The sequence below is a fragment of the Pyrus communis genome, chromosome 1 (assembly GCF_963583255.1).
Source record: "Pyrus communis chromosome 1, drPyrComm1.1, whole genome shotgun sequence".
NCBI classification, from domain to species: Eukaryota; Viridiplantae; Streptophyta; class Magnoliopsida; order Rosales; family Rosaceae; genus Pyrus; species Pyrus communis.
In genome coordinates, this window is record NC_084803.1 from 216,337 (window position 1) to 238,930 (window position 22,594).

At 36.8% G+C, this 22,594-nt stretch overlaps 2 protein-coding genes across 4 annotated transcripts; both read left to right on the forward strand.

Annotated features, from left to right (window-relative positions):
* The first annotated feature begins 1,830 nt into the window (after positions 1-1,830).
* LOC137729800 (L-ascorbate oxidase homolog) lies at positions 1,831-7,041 on the forward strand. The gene is made up of 8 exons (XM_068468827.1): positions 1,831-2,184; positions 2,290-2,399; positions 3,231-3,501; positions 5,249-5,351; positions 5,460-5,805; positions 5,887-6,252; positions 6,344-6,422; positions 6,553-7,041. Exons 1-8 carry the CDS (start codon positions 2,038-2,040, stop codon positions 6,763-6,765), a joined length of 1,635 nt encoding a protein of 544 aa, XP_068324928.1. The 5' UTR covers positions 1,831-2,037; the 3' UTR covers positions 6,766-7,041.
* Positions 7,042-9,154: 2,113 nt separating this feature from the next.
* Positions 9,155-13,608, forward strand: LOC137733805 (T-complex protein 1 subunit beta-like). 3 transcript variants are annotated; one of them, XM_068472998.1, is made up of 12 exons: positions 9,155-9,444; positions 9,616-9,659; positions 9,751-9,807; positions 10,219-10,284; positions 10,390-10,501; positions 10,722-10,850; positions 10,963-11,034; positions 11,258-11,373; positions 11,477-11,553; positions 11,688-12,173; positions 12,674-12,989; positions 13,086-13,608. In XM_068472998.1, exons 2-12 carry the CDS (start codon positions 9,654-9,656, stop codon positions 13,230-13,232), a joined length of 1,584 nt encoding a protein of 527 aa, XP_068329099.1. In that variant the 5' UTR covers positions 9,155-9,444; positions 9,616-9,653; the 3' UTR covers positions 13,233-13,608. The 3 variants fall into 3 exon arrangements, with proteins under 3 accessions (XP_068329099.1, XP_068329107.1, XP_068329114.1); XM_068473006.1 differs by having other exon boundaries at positions 9,155-9,434; XM_068473013.1 differs by lacking the exon at positions 9,616-9,659 and having other exon boundaries at positions 9,155-9,445.
* The last annotated feature ends 8,986 nt before the right edge of the window (positions 13,609-22,594 follow it).

The window sequence follows — 22,594 nt, forward strand, 5'->3', positions numbered from 1 at the left end:
TCATAAAAATATATATATATATATATATATATATATATTCATCAAATTGACGCATTATAAATTTTAGTAGATACTAATTCCGTCATTAAATAGCAACATCCAATTACAAAAAACATAACAATATATTTGAAGTTGTTTATGATAACATGCACCAATTTCTTGACAGTGAGACTCTTGAAGAGAGATGAATCTGATAAACTTGTAACATTTGATAATTGATATATAAAATGATTCAATGAATTAATTGGGTTGAGTATACAATAAGATTATTGAATTGATGAAGTTGTTGGTATGGGCCATGCATGATGTTTGGTGCATAATAAAGATAACACATGGTTTGATGCATGCATAATGAATTAGTATAGGGAGGGTATGGTAAATTGAATAAAATTATATTATATATCAAATATATATATATATAAAATATTCGGGTTGGATACGGATTGGGGATCCCTATAATCATATCTAAAATCATAACCAAATAAAATTTACAGTTTTTCCCCATATCCATACCATACCCGAATTTCCATATTCAAATCCAATCTATTCAGATGGTTATCTATAATTATCCAGTTTAACGATTAGAATTATCATCCTTAATTGACCGTGATATATGTAATTATTTATTTATTATTTTTTTAGTTAAGTTTTGGTTTGGATTAGGCATTATATATTAAATTAAAAGTATATGGCCAATGGCAAATCAGAGTTGGGTGGAAAATGGTTGAGTTGACTAATGAGTGATGAGGGATGGGTTGAGTGAGGGCAGAAGAGGGCCCCGCTTTGTTAAAAACTCCACATTCTCTCACATGCATTCTCTTGGTCCTGGGATGGCGTCAAAGCGAAACTCCCCCACCTATCCCAACCATCTCACCTCCAGACACACACAGTAGCAAGTACAAACACCCACCCAACCCAACCCATGTGGCAGACACACACTTCACACTCCCAATTTATTCACTTCATAATTCAAATTTAATTATGGATAACAGCCACACATTATGTGTGTACTTAAATATATAACAATTTTTTTTTTAAATTATAATCTAAACGGAGTTTTAATTGAATGTAAATTAAGATATAAAAAAGGGAAAAAAAAGGAGTGGGGAGAAGTTGGAGGAGTAAAATTATAGTTACATGAGATGCTGCAAGCAAATGTTTTATTTTTTTTATGTAAATATTTAAATGCTCAGGTTAGAGAGATTAAATTTGTAAATAAAATTTTGAAAATTAAAAACATAGAAGTTGATAATTGATTTATTATTCAAGCATTGATAAACGTATTCATTCTTATTAGTGACACATCATTTAGTTTACAAATTTAGTCTCCAAATTTAGTTTCTCCATCATTATCTTGTTTCTTACGGTAATGCGAGAGAAGTTAAATTTGGAAACTAAATTTTGTAAGTTAAATGATATAGAAGTTAATAATTAAATTTTCATTTAAGTGTTGATTAACATACTTATTTTTTATTGATGACATATTATTTAATTTACAAATTTAGTATACATATTTAATCATTTTAGCATTACCTTTTTTATATAAATATTTTATTACAATTACGTACGAAGGACTATATTAATATTTTTATTGATTTTAGTAGATAAAGAGGATGTTATATTAATTAATTAATAGGTATGCAAATAGAAACCACCACCGACACACCCACCGCTAGTTAATTTTCTTGCCACCTCTTTTAAATATAAATTATACTATATAATTTTCAGGAGAAAAAAAGGAGAAAAAGATTATGCTTTTATTAGCTTTCCCTCTCTGCGGTGGCGGCTATGCTCCATGTCACCCGTGGTTGTCTGTACCGCACTTAAATATATAGGTGTCATTCCTCCTCCTCCTCCTCCAGTCCTCATCGATTATGTCATAATCCATTCACTCTTTCCCTTTCCCTCACTTCTCTTTTGAAAGTCACTCCACACAGCTCTCCTTTTCCCTTATTATTCCAGTTTCAACCCATCCCAACACCTCCAAAATCTCTCCGTCAGTCATTAGCTTAATCACATAGTCGTGCGCATAACTAAATGCCGCTAAACGGAGCGGAAGGTGCCATCTGGGCACTGCTATGTCTCGCCGCTCTCTTCTCCATGGCCGTCGCTGAAGATCCCTACAGATTCTTCGAATGGAATGTCACTTACGGCGACATTTACCCTCTCGGTGTTCGCCAAAAGGTTTATCCTCCAAATCTAATTATCTTTTAATCAGTTTGTGGCATTGTTTAATACGTTGACTCAAATCAGTATCTGATTCCTCCGATCTGTTGAATTTAATCTCAGGGAATACTCATAAATGGACAGTTCCCGGGGCCAGACATCCACTCCGTCACCAATGATAATCTCATCATCAACGTCTTCAACAGCTTGGACGAGCCGTTCCTCCTCTCCTGGTAACACACAGCACACACTCTCTCTGGCTCTCTCTGCTCTGGCTCTCTGATTAGTTACCTAGTTAGTGCAAAGATTATATACCAAATCAATTTTTTATTAATGATTTGTAATGCATATGAAGTAAAACCTAAGAGACAAGATTTCCCTCTTCATTTTTGAAGCCCTTGATTAGAGTGCGGGGTTAGTGCAGCTGCGCACGTACACCTCCGGCTCAGACAGTCAGACTGACGCCTTTGTTGGTTTCCACATTATTATCTATCTTTCTTTAGTATTTATATTTTACTTTTGAGTTTAGATCTGGGGAATTGGGGAATGTTTTGTTAATTGTTGTTATTGGAGGGAAGGCATGGAAGGAACAATTCAATTAGATCTGGTTCGTTATCAATACAATAATGGTAGTAATCTGGTACTAGTGACTTCTCACCAGCTCAGCTTTCTATATCTAGAAACTAGAAAACGACTCGATTCCTCTGCGGCTGAGCTTAATCATTTGATTCTTGTTAATCAACCTCCTCTTATTTTGACTTCTCATGTTTAATTTTCCTACCATTAGTCATTAGTCATTAGTAGAATGAGTAATTACTAGATAAGAGCGCTATATGGTGGTGAATTCCTAACATATAAATTGCTCTTTATTTTATTTTTGAGTTTCTTAATAAAATATGCTACGATTTTATAAGTTTGTTGGCTTAATTGTTCTTGACACAAGGAACAAGAAAAAAATAAAATAAATCCAGTAAATTAATTAATTCCTGTGAAAGGATGCAGGAGGTTATTTAACTAATTAATTGTTTATTTAATTTGGGTAATTATCCTATTTGTAAAAACAGGAACGGAATCCAACAAAGAAGGAATTCATTTGAGGACGGAGTGTATGGAACAACCTGCCCAATTCCACCGGGGAAGAACTTCACCTACATTCTCCAAGTCAAGGACCAAATCGGAAGTTTCTACTACTTCCCATCTCTCGCCTTCCACAAGGCTGCCGGCGGCTTCGGAGGCATCCGAATTCTCAGCAGGCCCAGAATTCCCGTCCCTTTCCCTGATCCTGCCGGTGATTACACTGTTCTTATTGGTGATTGGTACAAGGCTAATCACACGGTAAATCCTATATTTCCACTTCTTTTTACTTCTCCAACTAAAATCAAACACATTAATTTATCCGTGTTCCTAGTTGCATACATTTTCCCGCGTGGTTTTTTTGTTTCATCCGAAATTTTCGCGCATTTTGGAAAGGAAGAAAACAAACAAAAACCATAAAGCGCTTACGTCGGTAAGCATGTAACCGCTTACTTTTCAAGACAGCTGGACCTGTTTGAAATATGTGATCCTATGTCGGTAAAACCAGCCCTTATGCGTTTTTATTCCATTCGAAAGTAATCCAAATTTTCTCTAAAAGGAAAACTAGTAATGGTTTTTGAATTACAAGTGATTAAAGGTTTGGTTGTTGAACTAAGCATTGGTGAGTATTGATGTTCATGAAATTGTCACAATATAGAGAACGATCATTTTTAACAATAACAATAAAATTTTCATTCACAATAAAAAATTTAGGCAGATAAGACATAAGAGCCGAGCTCTAAGTTATAACAGTGTTACTCAAAAAAACCAGCTCTCAACATAATGACGATTGGATTAGAGACCAAAATTGTAACTAGGACTAAATTTTACATCTAACGCGCCAATTTTCTTTTTCATTTTTGTTATCGAAATTGCGGTAACCCTTATTGGTGTTGCGAGACTGGGGATAACTGTGTGTGTGTGTGGGACCACGAACGCAGTGTTGAGCACGTCACTGTCTTTATCTGCCCACTCCAAATGGCCCATTTGGTGACCCAGTTTTGTCATAATGTTATATAACTTGTAGCCCATTGTTTTGTTCTTGTGGGTCACTCGCATTTTCTCCCTGACCTGTGACCCAAGCTAATAATTCCGAACAGTAAATCTCTGAAACCATATCTCAGTAGCCAGAAGAATAATACTTCGCTGCTGTAAACACAGCAGGAAGTCCTGCACAAAAGTGACGCGGCACGTTCACAGAACAACACGTGTGGGTTTTTTTGTTTCCCTCCAAAATCTCTTTCAACTCTGGTTTAGTTATTTAACCCAAGTAAAACAGAGCACCTTCTTCTTTCTTCCTCTCCAGCTCCTTAGATTTCATTTGGGTTGCGAGGATCGTTAGGCTATGGTGGTGGGGGATGATGGTTGACAAGAGGCTACAATTTTGATGGTGGCATGAACAGATGGTGGGTTGAGCGGGGGTTGCCGACTGGAAGGACCAGAAAGAGGGAAAGATAAAGCATGAAGCTTTGCAGTGGAGAAATTGGGAGAGAGAGAGAGAGAGAAACAGGGGAAGGGAGGAGAGACAAATGAAAATATGGAATTTCCAATTTTTTTATCTGTTCAAAATTAGTAGGATGCAAAAATATTTTAGGATTTGCAGCCATCATGAAGCCCTAGATCTTTCTTCAATAGATAGTGGGAGAATTGTTGGATAGAGAGAGGAGAAAAAAGAAGACGGTGAACAGGGAAGGAAGCAGTCAAGAACCTGCCAAATATTTTTGTTTTGATACTTCCTGCTATCAGTGAAGTATTGTTGTAGCCAGAACCTGCCAAATATTTTTGTTTTGATACAACTGGAATAAGGAACACTTCCTCCCTCAACGACCTCTTTGTTTTGATACAAGCTAATATTTTACTTTATATTATTTAAATTGCAAAAAAATAGATTCGAGCTCATCAGCTCAGTTAATGTAACTACATTCACGTCTACCTCGACAACAACTCTGATTAGTTTTGATTGCTTTGTTAATTTATCAGTGTTGATTATTTTATTTGTCTTGTACAGACCTTGAAGGCTCATCTGGACCGTGGTAAAAAGCTACCTCTCCCTGATGGAATCCTCATCAACGGCCGCGGTCCTGGTGGATTCTCTCTTAATTTTGAGCAAGGTGTGCCTTCACAGTTAATGTCGATATCAACTTTTACAATCACAAGCATCCTACATTAATCTTCATTAGATTGTTAATGGTGCATATGTATTATGCATCTCATTGCAGGAAAAACATACAGGCTCAGAATTTCAAACATTGGGTTGCAAAATTCCCTCAACTTCCGCATTCAAAACCACAAAATGAAGCTGGTAGAAGTAGAGGGAACACACACCCTCCAAACCACCTACTCATCCCTTGATGTACACGTTGGCCAATCTTACTCCGTTCTTGTAACAGCTGATCAGCCCGGACAAGACTACTACCTTGTAGCTTCCTCTCGTTTCACCTCTCCAATCCTCACCACAACCGGCACTGTCCATTACGCCAACTCTGCTGGCAAAGTCTCTGGCCCACCCCCTGGTGGACCTACCATCCAAGTCGACTGGTCTTTGAACCAAGCCCGCTCTATCAGGTACTTTCTCGTTTCATACTATTTCTATCAAATTGGACTAAAGTCCTGACCATTCTCCATTACGCATGCATGTTATTTCAGGACCAATCTTACAGCAAGTGGACCGCGGCCAAACCCACAGGGCTCATACCACTATGGACTGATCAATTTAACCAAAACTTATGTGCTACAAAATTCCGCTGGTCAAGTGAGCGGTAAGCAAAGATATGGGGTGAACAGCGTGTCGTTTGTTCCAGCAGACACTCCCTTGAAGCTCGCGGACTACTTCAAAATTGGAGGAGTTTTCCGTGTTGGAAGCATCTCCGACAGGCCTACTGGTGGGGGATTGTACCTTGACACCTCGGTACTGGGTGCTGATTATAGAGCATTCGTCGAGATTGTGTTCCAAAACAACGAAGATATAATTCAGAGCTGGCATCTTGATGGTTACTCTTTCTTTGTTGTTGGGTAAGCATACCCAACCCTCAGTTCCATATGCTCAATTTAATCCAGTCTTTTCTTGATAAGTAATTCGAAATTGCTTGTCAAATATTTGCAGTATGGATGGAGGGCAGTGGACAACGGCTAGCAGGAATGCGTATAATCTCAGAGATGCGGTTTCACGTTGCACCACTCAGGTACGTAATTACTCCTTGTGCATTTGATGCTCACATTCTAACTATGACAATGGGGAGAAGAACAAAAAAACAGAAAAACAGTAACATACGTGTATATATGTGGTTGATTTATAGATTACTTTGAATGCAGGTGTATCCCAAGTCGTGGACGGCTATATACATTCCGCTAGATAACGTGGGAATGTGGAACTTGAGGACAGAGTTTTGGGCACGACAGTACCTTGGACAACAGTTATATCTGCGTGTTTATACTTCATCCACTTCAATTAGGGATGAATACCCTATTCCAAGGAATGCGCGGCTATGTGGCAGAGCAAGCGGCCGGCGCACACGACCCCTCTAAGCTCTAAACTAGGAGTGAGTGAAGGGCCTCTGCGATGGAGTTTTAGCTTTAGCTGATTAAGATAGAACCAACAGTCCACTCGACATGTTGCTTCAAATTTGATTTTTCAGGGGTGCTGTTTGATTACGATATATAAATTTATGTCAAAGACCTCAGCTCGAGGTCACATTAATTCTTTCCTATAACAGATTGATTGTATTCCTTTTGTTATTGTACCAGGTTTTCGTATGCCTAATTAGTAATTATCATCAGGTTGGGTGACCCTCCTGTCCTCAAGTTGTTTCTCAATCATCTCCACTCTCTAGTTTTTTGTTAGCATCGTATCGTATATATATACCTTTGCTACATTCCCCCTTAGATTATCAATTTTGTCACAATTTTGAATTAATTTCATCACGACAATACTCATGACCAAATTTTAGAGGCATAATAATGTGCAAGATCGAATTCAAATGTACCAACTATTCAAAAATAGGTTAAAATATGATTCAATTTGCAAAAATTGAGTAGTTGTTTGGATGTACTCTTCTTTTTTCTTTTTTTAGCAATCGATATTATTTATACCAGGAAGAGGGGATGAGTATAGCCTCATAATGAGTTAACAATAATGTGGTATCAAATTCACTTTTGGCGAGAATCAAACCTAAGACATTTCGCTTACAACTGGAGAGGAATATCACTAGACTGTAATACTAAGGGGCTGTTTGGATGTGCTTTTAAAATAACTGAAAACACATTTAGAGAATGTTTTTGAGTTCTAAAAACACATGAAGTCCTTCACGTTTACAAAATTTACTTGTATTTTTACAAAGAATTGATTTCAAAAATATTTTGGGAAATTTTATTTAAATCCATATAATCTTTTTTTACACCCAACTTACTCTCTACACCCTTATTAATTTCAATTACACTATCAATATCTCTTTCAACCCAAATATCTCCCTAAACTACCCTCACGAACTCAATTCAATATATAAATTTATCTTTACACCAATTTAGAAAATAAACCCAAAATCAGTTGGAGACAGCTCTGTTTTTGAAATTATTTTCATATATGTTTCTTAAGTGTGCGAACCTGCTACTTCAATATTTCTCAGGAAGAAAGTGCCCATGCAAGATGGTGATCCTCTTCTCTTTTTTCTCGCTAGGGTCGAAAATATAGTCACAATGTTATACATTGTTCTCATCTGTATAGGACAAATGATAATCGTTATCATCAATGCCCCAATCTTCTTCTGTTTTAATGCCACGCAAAAACCATATTTGCTTAATGCATCAATCATATGCTATCTGTTGAGTTCATGTTCATCGGTTTAAATTATTCTTGAATATATATCAAAACAAAACTCAAGGACTTTCTCAAAGTCGTATTTGCTGTATTTCAAGTTGTTAGAAGTAAGAACAATTTTGCTAATTATCACTATGTTCTAGATTTGGACTTCACTTTTGGAGATGAATCATTTCGCATTGGTTGATGGATGACACTGTTGATTTCAAGAACTTCAAAAAGTACATGTTTTCACTCCAGTTGTTTTTACCTTGTCTGTTTTTTTTATGTATATGCCAAGCTATTTACTAGCGTTTTAGCTTCATTATTTTTATGTTTCAGTTGGTGGTAGTATTGAATTCCCAATGCCTTTTGGAAGAGTTATGAGTTGTATAGAGAAATTTATCCACGGGGTAACAAAGATCTTCTTTGCAAGCAATATACTTTTAAACTCTAAAAAAAATTAAAATCAAATGAAAAAAACGTGGATAAATCGATTTATATCTTAGTTGAAGGATTCGGAACTTCAAAATCATCATCCATTAGTCAAAATGAACATAGGATAAAGATTGAGTGCTGGTAGAGTTTGATTATTGAGTATGGATTTATTGATAACTTTTAGTTTTATTATTAATTTCATTTTGTACTTAATGATAATTATGCAATAGATTAAAAATGACAGTTAACATTTAAAATTTAAGTTGAGTGTAAAGTGAAATTAGATGGGTTCAAATAAAATTTCTCAAATATTTTCACTAAAACATTGTCAACCATCGTAAAAATAAGCATCGAAAAAGTCTTAAGTATAAATAAAACCTAATTAAAAGTTTTTGTATATCGTAAACCAAATAAAAATTAAAAGATAAAAGTGAAACAAGAAAAAAGCAATAGGGCCTTCCTGGTTCCTGCCTTTCACTAAAATAATTTTCAACCCTTTTAAAGAAAGTCAAGTACGAATAAAACCTAATTAAAAGTTTTTGTATATTGTACACCAAATAAAAATTAAAACGATAAAAGTGAAACAGGAAAAAAGCAATAGGGCCTTCCTGCGATTTCGCGCGACTACGCAAAAAGGGTTCTTGTGCGACCTTTGTATAAAACTCGCTAGGGCATCTGGTACTTGTCATTTCCAATCACCGGCTAGAAATCATGCTGGACCACCCTTCGCTTCCAATCCAACCGTTCGTTCCACAACCCTTGTTCTGATGCATCATATTTTGAAAAACCGAGCAACCCAGCGGAGGTATACACCCGGTTCTTCTCACTACACTCTCTTTCACTCCTGTGCTGCCGGTTCAACTTAGAAAGCGTGAAAAAACCCTCGACGCCGAAACCAGTTATTTTGGGCGGGATCTAGAGTCTTCAATTCTCCCTTCACCATCTCCGTCTTCGCTTTCTCTTCGGTAAGATCAGGTAGTTTCTTTTTCACGGTTTCCGTTTCTTAAGATTTTGCGCTTTTGGGTTTTACAGACTTCAGATTTTCTTTGCTTCAAGTTTCCTCGCTTCTCTCATTTTCCTTGTGATTTGCGTGATCGGATTGTTTTTCGCCGTTTGATTTCACTCCGTTTTGTAAAATCTCACAGGTTTTCTTTCGGCCGAAGTTTTTTGATATCTCTATTCCATGGCGGTAAGCAAATGTTTAGGGTTTAAACTTTGGCATTTTATTTTCAGGTTTCATTTTTTTTGTTTGATTTGATTTTATATTGTAAATGCGATAGGTGGAGAGAATTTTCAAAGATGAAGCTAGTGAGGAGAAAGGAGAGCGCGCCAGACTGGTGAGTTTCCAGTACTGTGCTTTGAAAGTGCACAATGTTTTGTAGTAAACAAAATGTTATTTCTATGAATTTCATGGTTAATGATTGAAAGATTTTGTTTCCTGAAATTTTGTTGGATAATATTCTTGACTAGAATCACAGCATTTGTGCGAACTTACTTTTGTGGGATTAGGGTGGATGTATGTGGTGTTCCATTGAATCTTTTGTTTGGCTTTAATTTGTTGTGTTCGCAAGGCCTTCTGGGATTCGCTACTGTCCTGGATTATACTGTTTTTCAGTATGTAATAGTGTAGGCAGATGTAGATTAGGAAATTTCAATTTTCATTTTGTTATTCGAATTCAAACAGATATGGCAAGATTCTGACTTATCCCCCCCTGTGTACAACTTATCTTTAATTTGTATTGTTTTAGGCTTCATTTGTGGGCGCAATGGCAATTGCTGACTTGGTTAAGACAACCTTAGGGCCGAAGGGAATGGTGAATTTCTCTTACTTAATCTGTTGCCAAACTAATAGACACTAATGCTTTTACAATGCTTTCCTACTTGTGTTAGTTACTTTCCTGTTAATATTTTTTGTACAGGATAAAATTTTGCAATCAACAGGAAGAGGACACGAGGTTACTGTTACTAATGATGGGGCCACCATCTTAAAGTCCCTGCATATTGACAATGCAGCTGCTAAAGTTCTTGTTGGTATCCTGACCATTTGATTTTAAATTTGTGACTGCTTATGCTGATTATTACAGGTTGTAGACATATTTTTCTATTTCAGTTATCTACTTATCACTTGACACATATCTATTTGGCCAAAACTGTTGTTGGCAAGTTATCTTTGATCTTGAAGTACTGAAAGTGTATGGGAGTGGTAGAGATATATCTCGCATTTGGTGATGATCCTTAATACAAGAGTCAGATATTTCAAAAGTTCAAGATGATGAAGTCGGTGATGGGACAACTTCTGTTGTTGTTTTGGCGGGTGAGCTCTTAAGGGAGGCTGAAAAGCTGGTTTCATCAAAGATTCACCCAATGACAATCATTTCAGGTTTGTCTTAGGTTTCTGCAAACACGTATCTCACTAGTTTTGTAGTTCTGTTGTAGTTTTATGTGGTACCATGTAACTTTAGTGCTTTAATGCTGTAAGTTTGATTTTTTAGGTTATCGGATGGCAGCTGAATATGCTCGTAATGCTTTATTGCAGAAGGTTGTGGATAACAAGGCTGACTCTGGTATTCACTACTGATTTTTCCCTTCTTCTGTCCGATCCATTGAATATTTCACCTCATGGATCAACTTTCATTTAGTTACATGATGTTCAATATTGAATTTGATGGGTTTGGTCTTTATGCATGCTGCCCTCTGAGATTGGAGCTTTTGAATTGATTGACATCGTATTCATTATCTTTGCCTTGTAAAATTGTAACTAAGTGAAGCCATCACTGAATTGTGCAGAAAAATTTAAGTCGGACCTAATGAAGATCGCAATGACTACTTTGAGCTCCAAAATTCTTTCTCAGGACAAAGAACATTTTGCACAGCTAGCTGTGGATGCTGTGATTCGCCTAAAGGTGATTGTAAATTAACGTTTAGTAGTTAAGGTTCAGTCTGAATGTTGAAAACATATCTTTTTCTTTAGTCTTCATTTACTTAACAAGCTGTTTCCATTGGCAGGGAAGCACCAACTTAGAGGCTATCCAAATTATAAAGAAGCCCGGTGGATCACTTATAGATTCATTTTTAGATGAAGGGTAAGAAGGAAAATGAACTTTTGAGCTTATGTTATTTTTACTGCTAGTTTTGACAATTTTGGAAATTCTGGAATGTGAGTCTTGGATTCTTTTTGTTATTTCATGACTTCTATACTTCTGTTTTTATTTTTCAGATTTATTCTTGACAAGAAAATAGGTCTTGGTCAGCCGAAGCGCATAGAGAATGCAAACATTTTGGTGGCAAACACAGCAATGGATACAGACAAAGTGAAGATTTATGGGGCACGTGTTCGTGTTGATTCAATGGCGAAGGTTGCTGAAATTGAAGGGGCTGAGAAAGATAAAATGAGAGAAAAAGTGCAGAAGATCATAGGTCATGGAATTAACTGTTTTGTTAACAGACAGTTGATCTACAACTTCCCAGAAGAACTCTTTGCAGATGCTGGAATACTTGCAATTGAGCATGCTGATTTTGATGGCATTGAGCGTTTGGCCTTAGTTACTGGTGGTGAAATTGCATCAACCTTTGATAACCCAGAGTCCGTTAAGCTTGGGCACTGCAAGCTCATTGAGGAAATTATGATTGGTGAGGACAAGTTGATCCACTTTTCTGGAGTTGAACTGGGTCAGGCTTGCACAATAGTGCTGAGAGGCGCGAGGTATTTTTTTCATTTACATTTTGTTCTCTTCTAATGTTCTGCACTGGCTAATTTTATTGTGCCTGCACAGATGTAATTTTAACCTGGTGTGTGTGTGTGAAAGATAGTAGATGAAATGTGAGAGATAATACATGAAATGGAGTACTGTACATCTGTAGCTTATCTTATTTGAGGCCATAGTTAAACTGGCTGAGAGTCTCTATGAGACTCATATGCCCCTTGGAATCCCGAAAATTATGGTAGCAGGTATTACATTTGTGGCTTTTGTTACCGACGGTTTTGTTATTAGCTGACTGGAAACTGCTACTCTCGTCAACTTGTATTTCCCTTTCTTTCCACTTATGGATATTCCTTGTAGCACCTAGTAATTAGGATTTACATTTGAAGTATACTCCAAAAAGATGTAGGAAGCTTTTGTTTTGGCCCGGCAGTTAAAGAGTTAAAATTGGTTCTTTTTACTTTTCGTTGGATGATTGTATGATATGTTTGCACTTTGGCAGCCATCATGTTCTTGACGAGGCTGAAAGGTCTTTGCATGATGCCTTGTGTGTGCTGTCTCAGACGGTCAATGACAGCAGAGTTTTGCTTGGAGGTGGATGGCCTGAGATGATAATGGCAAAGGAAGTTGATGAGCTGGCCAGGAAAACGCCTGGAAAGAAATCTCATGCTATTGAAGCTTTCTCGCGGGCACTCTTGGCCATTCCTACTATCATTGCTGACAATGCCGGTTTGGACAGTGCTGAGTTGATTGCAAAGCTACGTGCAGAGCACCAGAAAGAAGGATGCACTTCTGGGATTGATGTCATCTCTGGAACAGTAAGTACCAGAATGATGTTAATGGGGAGAAATTACTTGCGGGGTGTCTGGACTCTTATAATGATCTGATGCATGGCATTTTTTTGACGCTGGCAGGTAGGAGACATGGCAGAACGAGGGATATCAGAAGCGTTTAAAGTTAAGCAGGCCGTCCTGCTCTCTGCAACAGAGGCTGTAGAGATGATTCTTAGAGTTGATGAGATCATCACCTGTGCACCAAGGAAAAGAGAAGATAGAATGTGATTTGCCAGAAACGGATGTATTTTAATGTCTGCCCTTTGTCTTGGCAATATGTGGTTTGGTACGTTGATGTTATTGTTAGATGGATCAAAGTTTTGGAAAAATGTGTTTTCGGTATGGCCGGGACTGTAACTGAGGACTTAATTTGAATTTATCTTTGAGTGGATGTTTCTTATTTGGTCGGTCATCTTGCTTGAACCACTGAATTTATGTTGTTGACTTGCTGTCGTGGATATTGGCATGAGCTCGTGAAAGCACTCCTTCGGCTGATTTGGTTCGATGGAGAATCGATCCTTCCATTAGTAGAACTTTTATATTAACCTTGAGATATATGTATCAACCTTGCCTCGCATTTATACAAGTTGAATTTGAAAGTGCACCAGATTCTTTCTTATACAATGATGATGATACGTGATATTCTGCTTTAACGAAGTCGGAATATGCAAGTATGCATATGAATCATAATTAAGTATCGAACTTGTAATTTTTTTAATATTATCTAGCATTGAGTGATCCAAAAAATAAACAGTTGAGATTGAAATAAAAAGATACAAATAGTTATGAAAATTAAATTTAATGGTTAAAACACTCTATACATTCAAAAGATACGTAGTATTGAAAATAGGTGATGTATTTACAAGTGTCAAAACATGGTGTTTTAGCATTGTAGAGCAATGTTCAAAATTTGATTACTCATCAAGGCGGAGCAACTGAGAAAGAATTTGAAAGTATCATCGGCGGTTGCTGCGTTTTTGGTGGTTTATGATCAATGAATGACAAAAAGAATAATGGACATTATGGATTTTCACAATACTATCCGATTTGTAACACGTCATGCCAAACAGGTTAAAAGGGGTTGTCCTGAGAGCGGGAAGCAAACAAAGTCTCATACCAACATCGAAGGCTTCGCAGCTATTCAGAAGAGAGCCTTCTCGCTGACTGCACATGTTTCTAAAGTGTCAATTATGTATCTATATCTATACAACAATATGGTAAGATTAACATCCACTTATAAATAAAGAAAATCATTTGACTGTAAGTAGTGTCTGCCATTGTAACCAAAGAAGTAAAATGACTATTATGCCTGTTTGATTAACACGTAGAAAAACTTCAAAAACGAAGGTGATAATAGTAATTTAAGCCTTGAGGAACATATTACAAGATCTTGGGATGCAGTCGTACAATTTATTGGATTTCGAAAGTATTTTTTATGACTTTTTAAAGTTGGAAGTAGAAAAACTAAAGAAAAATAATCAAGGGACTTAAATGTTATTTTTAGGCGTCTAAAATCTTCGGAATGTCCTACATTAATATAAGAAAATTTGTGGTGCGATGAGAATACCCAAAAATAAGATGTAGTCGTGGAATTTATTGGGTCCAAATGTATTTTTTTTTAAGGATTTTTTGTCACCTCCTGGCCCAGGCTCCACCACATCCCTGGCTCGAATCCGCGGTAGCACGATATTGTCTGCTTTCGGCCCCGACCACGCCCTTACAGTTTTGTTTCTGGGAACTCACACGAGAACTTCCTAGTAGGTCACCCATCCTGGGAATGCTCTCGCCCGAACTCGCTTAACTTCGGAGTTCCGATGGAACCCGAAGCCAGTGAGCTCCCAAAAGGCCTCGTGCTAGGTAGATATGAGAATATACATATAAGGCTTACAGGATCCTCACTCCTGGGCGATATGGGATGTTATAATCCACCCCCTTAGGGACCCAACTTCCTCGTCAGCACACTTCTGGCCAGGGATTGGTTTTGATACCAAATTGTCACATCCCAGTTGGACTCTGCCGTAGCACGATATTGTCGGCTTTGGACCCAGACCACGCTCTCACGGTTTTGTTTATGGGAACTCGCAGAAGAACTTCCCAGTGGGTCACCCATCTTGGAAATGCTTTCGCTCGAACTAACTTAATTTCGGAGTTCCGATGGAACCCGAAGCCAGTGAGCTCCTAAAAGGCCTCGTGCTAGGTAGAGATGAGAATATACATATAAGGCTTACAGGATCCTCATCCCTCGGCGATGTGGGATGTTACATTTTTTATGTTGAAAGTAGAAAAATTAAATAAAAATAATTTAGGGCTGAAAAGTTATTTTTAGGTGTCTAAAATCTTTGGAATGCCCGACATTAATATTATGAAACATGTGGTGCGACGAGAATGACTCGAAAGTAAACTTTTGATGAATTTTCCAAAAATTCGCAAAATCGATTAAAAACATGAGTTATAACTCACGGCATCTGTGAAAAAATTGAAATTTTGGGAAAATTTGTGAAACTGATTAAAAACGCGGGTTATACTCATGGGGTTCTATAACAAAAACTGAAATTTTTAGTTTTGAATAATCTTTTGCGTGGGATATGTGGAACATATTACAAGATCTTGGGATGCAACCGTACAATTTATTAGGTTCCGAAAGTATTTTTTTATGAATTTTTAAAGTTGGAAGTTGAAAAACTAAATAAAAATAATTAAGGGGCTCAAAAGTTATTTTTAGGTGTCTAAAATCTTCGGAATGTCCTAATTAATATAAGAAAACATGTGGTGCGACGGGGATAACTCGAAAATAGGCTTATGATGAATTTTACAAAATTTCATAAAACCAATTGAAAACATGGGTAACTCACGAATTATGTGAAAAATTGAAATTTTTAGTTTTGGAAAATCTTTTGCATGGGAAATGAATAAAATATTACAAGATCTTTGGATGCAACCATACCTTTTATTAGGTCCCGTAAGTATTTTTTATGGATTTTTAGTGTTGAAAGTAGAAAAATTAAATAAAAATAATTACAACCCTCAAAAGTTATTTTTAGGTTTCTAAAATCTTAGGAATCTCCTAGACTACTATTAGGAAACATGTGGTACGACAAGAATACCCGAAAATAAGCTTTTGATGAATTTTGCAAAAATTTGCGAAACTTATTGAAGACGTGGGTTATAACTCACAAATTATTTTTAAAAAATTGAAATTTTTAGTTTTAAAAAATCTTTTGTGTGTAAATGAGGAACATGTTACAAGATCTTCAGATGTAGTCGTGGAATTTATTGGGTCCAAAAGTATTTTTCATGATTTTTTACTGTTGAAAATAGAAAAATTAAATAAAAATAATTTAAGGGCTCAAAAGTTATTTTTAGGTGTCTAAAATCTTTGGAATGCCCTACATTAATATTATGAAACATGTGGTGCGACGAGAATGACTCGAAAATAAACTTTTGATGAATTTTGCAAAAATTCACAGAATCAATTGAAAATACGAGTTATAACTCACGGAGTTTGTGAAAATTTTGAAATTTTAGTTTTGGGAAATCTTTTTGTATGGGAAATGAGGAAAATGTCATAAGATCTTGGATAGTCATACCATTTATTGGGTCCCGAAAGTATTTTTAATGTTGAAAATAGAAAAGTTAAATAAAAAAAAGTTACAGTCCCAAAAGTGATGTAACGACCCGTCCCAAAAAATTATAGTTTTTCTAGTTTTAAAACGTGAATTTACGAAAATGCCCTTCGAGGCAAATACGTTGACTTTTGTTGACCACCTTGTCGTGTCACATAAGATTCATTTTCTCGGTGTATCCTCATAGTACTTGTCACTACAAACGCGTGGGCGTAAATAGAACGTAATTTGGAGTTATAACGAATGAGTTATTAACGAACGAAGTCGAAGGCAAAATGGTAATTTGACCATAAATCTGGAAGGCTCCATATATTGTTGGAGCATTAATCTGATGGTGCCACATGTGTGGCTACTATGGAGTAATGAGAAGATAAAAGAGGGAAATGAAAGAGATGGACGGAGGAGAAAGAAGAGAAATGAGGGGAGTGTTGGGCAATCGGGAAGAAAGAAAGGAGAGAAAGGAGGGGATGTGAGAGATGAGAGACTCACTGGATCACTTAGTCCGGTTTCATTCTTTGACTTGACCCGACCGGACGAAATTGATGAATTCCGACATCCCTCTCACCATTTCTCCGACGAAGCAAGGCAATCCACCACCTGAAAAACATTCCTCGACCATCCCTATTCCATTTCCACCCAAAATCAGAAGAAATTTAGTTGTAGTTTGGTGAAAAACCCATTGTGGGTGCCACGAAAAATCCTTGCCGAGATCCATCATTTCTGAAACGTCATCTTCCAATTACCACCACCATTAAACTCCCCTTGAGGTCGCCCAAACAATTGTAAGGGCGGCGGACCACTGAAGGTGACATATCGAATCCACCTATTTCTAAGGTTCCGGTGGGATCGAGGGCGATTTGGGGTGTTTTCCGGCCGAATTGGAACTCAACCCAGGTATGAAAGTAGTTGTTCCTCTCATTGAGATCTTCATTCTTGTAAAATTTGAGAATTTTTAGAATTGTTGAACTTTCTGGCGAGTCGAGGTGGCCGACCGTTGAGTGCGGCTACTCGTGGCCATTTGGGCCGCCGCCTGTTGGCTGTTCGTGCGGTGGCGTGTAGGGGGAAACCCGAGGTCATTTTTTAGGTTTTTCGACATGTCGAATCCGAATCCGCAGTTCATTTTCCCAAATTCTAACGTTTTAGTAGAGTTTTACTAAATGGTCCCTAATTGTGTTTAGGCATTGGCGGGGAGCAACGTCATCCTCGCTAATTCAAACAACTCTCGGGTGATAAAGTAACTGTGAGTGGACCCCTTCTTAACTATTATGCTTTATAAAATATTAGCCTAGCATGCATTGCATATTCCATTATTTGAATATCTTTTTATATTATGGATTATGAACTTTTATAATCATGGTTTACAAAAATTTTGATTCATCAAAATTACGTTTTATTAAAGGTTATGAAATATCGGATTTGCAATATGGATTTCTATGGATTTATTATGGTTATGAAGATGGTTTGAGCTAGAAAGTTATATGATTTTTTGAGATGATGCTTTGTGCATTTGAACTCTGAGATTTAATATGAGTTTTTGAGATATGTTTTTGGTACTTATCTAGTGGGTTATCATACAACACATCTACACACCACTGGTATAGATGTCTATGGCCATATGACAGATGATGGAGGAGTGAGATATGATATATTACATACCTCTAGCTTCACTGCCAAAAGTAGTGTCGGACAGCTTCACTAGCCAAGGCTAGTGTCGGTGTGGATGTATGCTATTTTATACAGCTTCACCTTCGGGGGTGACGGACATGTTATTCAACTTCACCTTCGGGTGATGGACATGTACTGCATTCAGGCGATTATGATACCCCTAGTTAAGTACCTCATTGATGAGATTTACGGATTTACCTTCGGGCGACGATTTCAGCATTAATGAGCATGATTTTACACGTTGGATGCAATTGTAACTTTTATTAGGTCCCATAAATATTTTTATGGATTTTTAGTGTTGAAAGTAGAAAAATTAAATAAAAATAATTACAGGCCTCAAAAGTTATTTTTAGGTTTCTAAAATTTTAGGAATCTCCTAGACTACTATTAGGAAACATGTGGTGCAACAAGAATATCCGAAAATAAGCTTTTGATGAATTTTGCGAAAATTCACGAAACTTATTGAAAACGTGGGTTACTCACGAATTATGTAAAAAAATTGAAATTTTTGTGTGGAAAATGAGGAACATGTTACAAGGTCTTCAGATGTAGTTGTGGAATTTATTGTTGAAAGTAGAAAAATTAAATAAAAATAATTTAGGGGCTCGAAAGTTATTTTTAGGTGTCTAAAATCTTTGGAATGCCATACATTAATATTATGAAACATGTGGTGTGACGAGAATGATTTGAAAATAAACTTTTGATGAATTTTGCAAAAATTCACAAAATCGATTGAAAACACGAGTATGTGAAAAAATTGAAATTTTAGTTTTGGGAAATTTTTTGTAGGGAACCGAGGAAATTGTCACAAGATCTTAGATATAGGCATACCATTTATTGGGTCCCGAAAGTATTTTTTTTATGGATTTTTAATGTTGAATATAGAAAAGTTAAATAAAAAAAGTTACGGTCCCAAAAGTGATTTTGGTGTATAAAATCTTTGGAATGTCCTACATTAATATTAGAAAACATGTGGTGCTACAATGACTCAAAAATAGGCTTATGATGATTTTTTGAAAAATTCGTGAATTTGATTAAAAACGTGGGTAATTCGCGGGTTATGTAACAAAAATTGAAATTTTTAGTTTTGAAAAATCTTCTGCGTGGGAACTAAGGAACATATTACAAGATCTTCGGATGCAGTCATACAATTTATTGGGTTTCGAAAGTATTTTTTTGTCACATCCCGGCTCGACTCCACCATAACATAATATTATCCGCTTTGGGCCCCAACCACACCCTCACAGTTTTGTTTCTGGGAACTCACACAAGAACTTCCCAGTGGGTCACCCATCCTGGGATTGCTCTAGTGCGAACTTGCTTAACTTCAGAGTTCCAATGGAACCCGAAGCCAGTGAGCTCCCAAAAGGCCTCGTACTAATTGGATGTGGGTATGCACATATAAGGCATAGAGGATCCATTACCCTGGGCGATGTGGGATCTAACAATCCACCCCTCTTAGGGGCCCGACGTCCTCATCAGCACATTTCCTACCAGGAATTGGCTCTGATACCAATCTGACACACCCCGACCTAGGAAGGTCGAAGCATGCTGGTCATCACAGTGAGGTGACGTAACCATAAGGGTAAGTGATGTGAAAAGTGAAATAAATTTAAAACTAATTAGAACTAATAATACTGAACAGTGAAAGAGTGCGCAGTCATGGGAATAACCCACTACAATTTCAGAGCTTAAAAGACAGTACGATTACCAAAGAGTAGTCAAAGCAGTTAAAGTACACTTATTACACAACAGTGATAAGTTCGTACATCTAAACCGAAGATAATGTCAGAACTGCCAAATGATCCTAAAGTACCACAAATAGTACAATTATCTAGGTCCTGGAGGGGTGAAAAATAAAGTTGAGTGGGTCAGCAAAACAATGCTTATAAGAACACCTTTATTTTCGAATATACTAACCCTTCGCCGTAAAACAAGTATAGTTTCCTTAAAACATACTGCATAGGTATGTAAACAACAATAACAACAATATAACCAAGAAATATGCCAAGTCATGAGATATGAAATGCCACAGTAATATAATCATGTGATAATCAAGTATAACTAAGTGCTCATCCATCTAAGCTGACACACGAGTTCGAACAGATAATCTCTGACACGAACAGGATTGGGTGTAATCCATACGCTATAGTACTACGATCATGTGAAGGCTGGTGCAGAAGCACGGTCACATACAGGTCGGATTGCCTAATGCAATCTACCCGACATAACTGGCACCTAACTTGAATCCAAGGCGAGCGAATGGTGCAGATGTGAACATACACATGAAGGACTGGCCCTGGCCCTGGGGCGAGTACTAACACCAGGGTGCAGCAGATGAGCATGTACAAATATGTATGAATGTCACGATAGTAATATCCCAACAGCATTTATCACAATTTATATCACAATAACGAATACTTGGCAAATATAAGTGTAAAAATGAAGTAAATACACATTTATGGAAACTATAACTATGTATAGGTATAAAAACAAACTGCCCACTCACAAGTACGTCGTCGGGTCGTAGCCCCCGAGCCTAGCCTGGCCCTATAAGTCCTCGAGATACGTTTCCCTTATATGTGAAATAACTATAAAAGAATTAATTAAAGCACATATACGGAAACTTAAATAAAACCCTTATAGTTTGCTCAAACCTAGGGTTTAAATACATGAAATCGATCTACTCAACGTCACGAACATCTCTAAATTTTTAGAAATAATTTTGGACCTTGCACGCGCCCCCACGAGCAGGCGAACCCTAACAGATGCCTAACGACCGTTAGGAATATTCTGTTAAGTCCTTAACAGAATTTAATGGCGTTACTTAACGTTGTTAAAATATTCCGTCTCTTTCTCCGTCGAGCTCCGACGTCTGCCACCTCTTCCGCTGTCTGCAACTCAACTTCGTTAGATTCTGGAAAATTTTCAAACTTGCATAACTTCTTCATTTCTTAACCATTTTCGACCTACATTATATGGATTTGAACTTATGAAGAGTAGAATCGTGTTATACCTTTTTGGAGTCTAAAAGCAAACTCTTTGAAACTCAGTTGTTTCACTTCCAAACTTCTTCCAAATTGTTGAATGAGCCTCAAGGAGTTGCATAGGAGCTTCCCCAAGCTTCAAAACTTCCTAACTCACTCGAAAATACATCGAACTCAAATCGTTCGAGTTCAGACCTTCGGAGTTAACGAGTCAAATCTCATCTAAATTGAGTTCTAAAGGTATGGTTGTGCTCGTGGAAGTCAGATGAGCACGAAAATGAGATTCTTGGGTTCGATCTGTGACCTTTGAAGCTCATATAGGGTTGCTGCAGAGGGAATGGTATACAAGAAAGAGAGAGAGAAGAAAAAGAAAGAGAGTTCCTTTTTTAGATTTCTGATTGGGTGCAGTGTAGAGGGAAAATATGGGATTGGTGAGAGATTTGAGGGAGTTGATTGGTGAATGACACAAAGGGAAGGGCACAGGTAGGATAAATAGGAAACTAGGGATAAGTCTTCTGATTTTTCTACAGTAAGAGGAAATCGAAATCTATCCGTAACAATGTTTTCACACTGATAAAAATTCACGTATACTCATAACAATGTGTACAAAATAATTACAGAAGCGAGAAAATAAATAAAGAGAGAAATTAACATGTCCACGCCACTTACCTCTAAGGGCATAATAGACAATTCACAAGTCAAGGGAGAAATTACATAGGAAAATTAGGGACGGGTCGTCACGCAGTCATACCATTTATTGGGTCCCGAAAGTATTTTTTTTTATGGACTTTTAATGTTGAAAATAGAAAGTTTAAATAGAAAAATTTACGGGTCCCAAAAGTGATTTTTAGGTGTATAAAATCTTTGGAATGTCCTACGTTAATATTAAAAAACATGTGATGCCGCTACAATGACTCAAAAATAGGCTTATGACGAATTTTGAAAAAAATTTGTGAAATTGATTTAAAACGTGGGTTATAACTCACGGGTTCTGTAACAAAATTGAAATTTTTAGTTTTGGAAAATCTTTTGCTTGGGAACTGAGGAACAAGTTACAAGATCTTCGGATGCAGTTGTACAATTTATTGGGTTTCGAAAGTATTATGTATGAATTTTTAAAGGTTGAAGTAGAAAAACTAAATAAAAATAATTAAGGGCTCCAAAGTTATTTTTTGGTGTCTAAAATCTTCGGAATGTCCTACATTAATATTAGAAAACATGTGGTGCGACAAGAATGACTTGAAAATAGGCTTATGATGAATTTTGCAAAATTTCACAAAATCCATTGAAAACGTGGGCTTCACGAATTATGTGA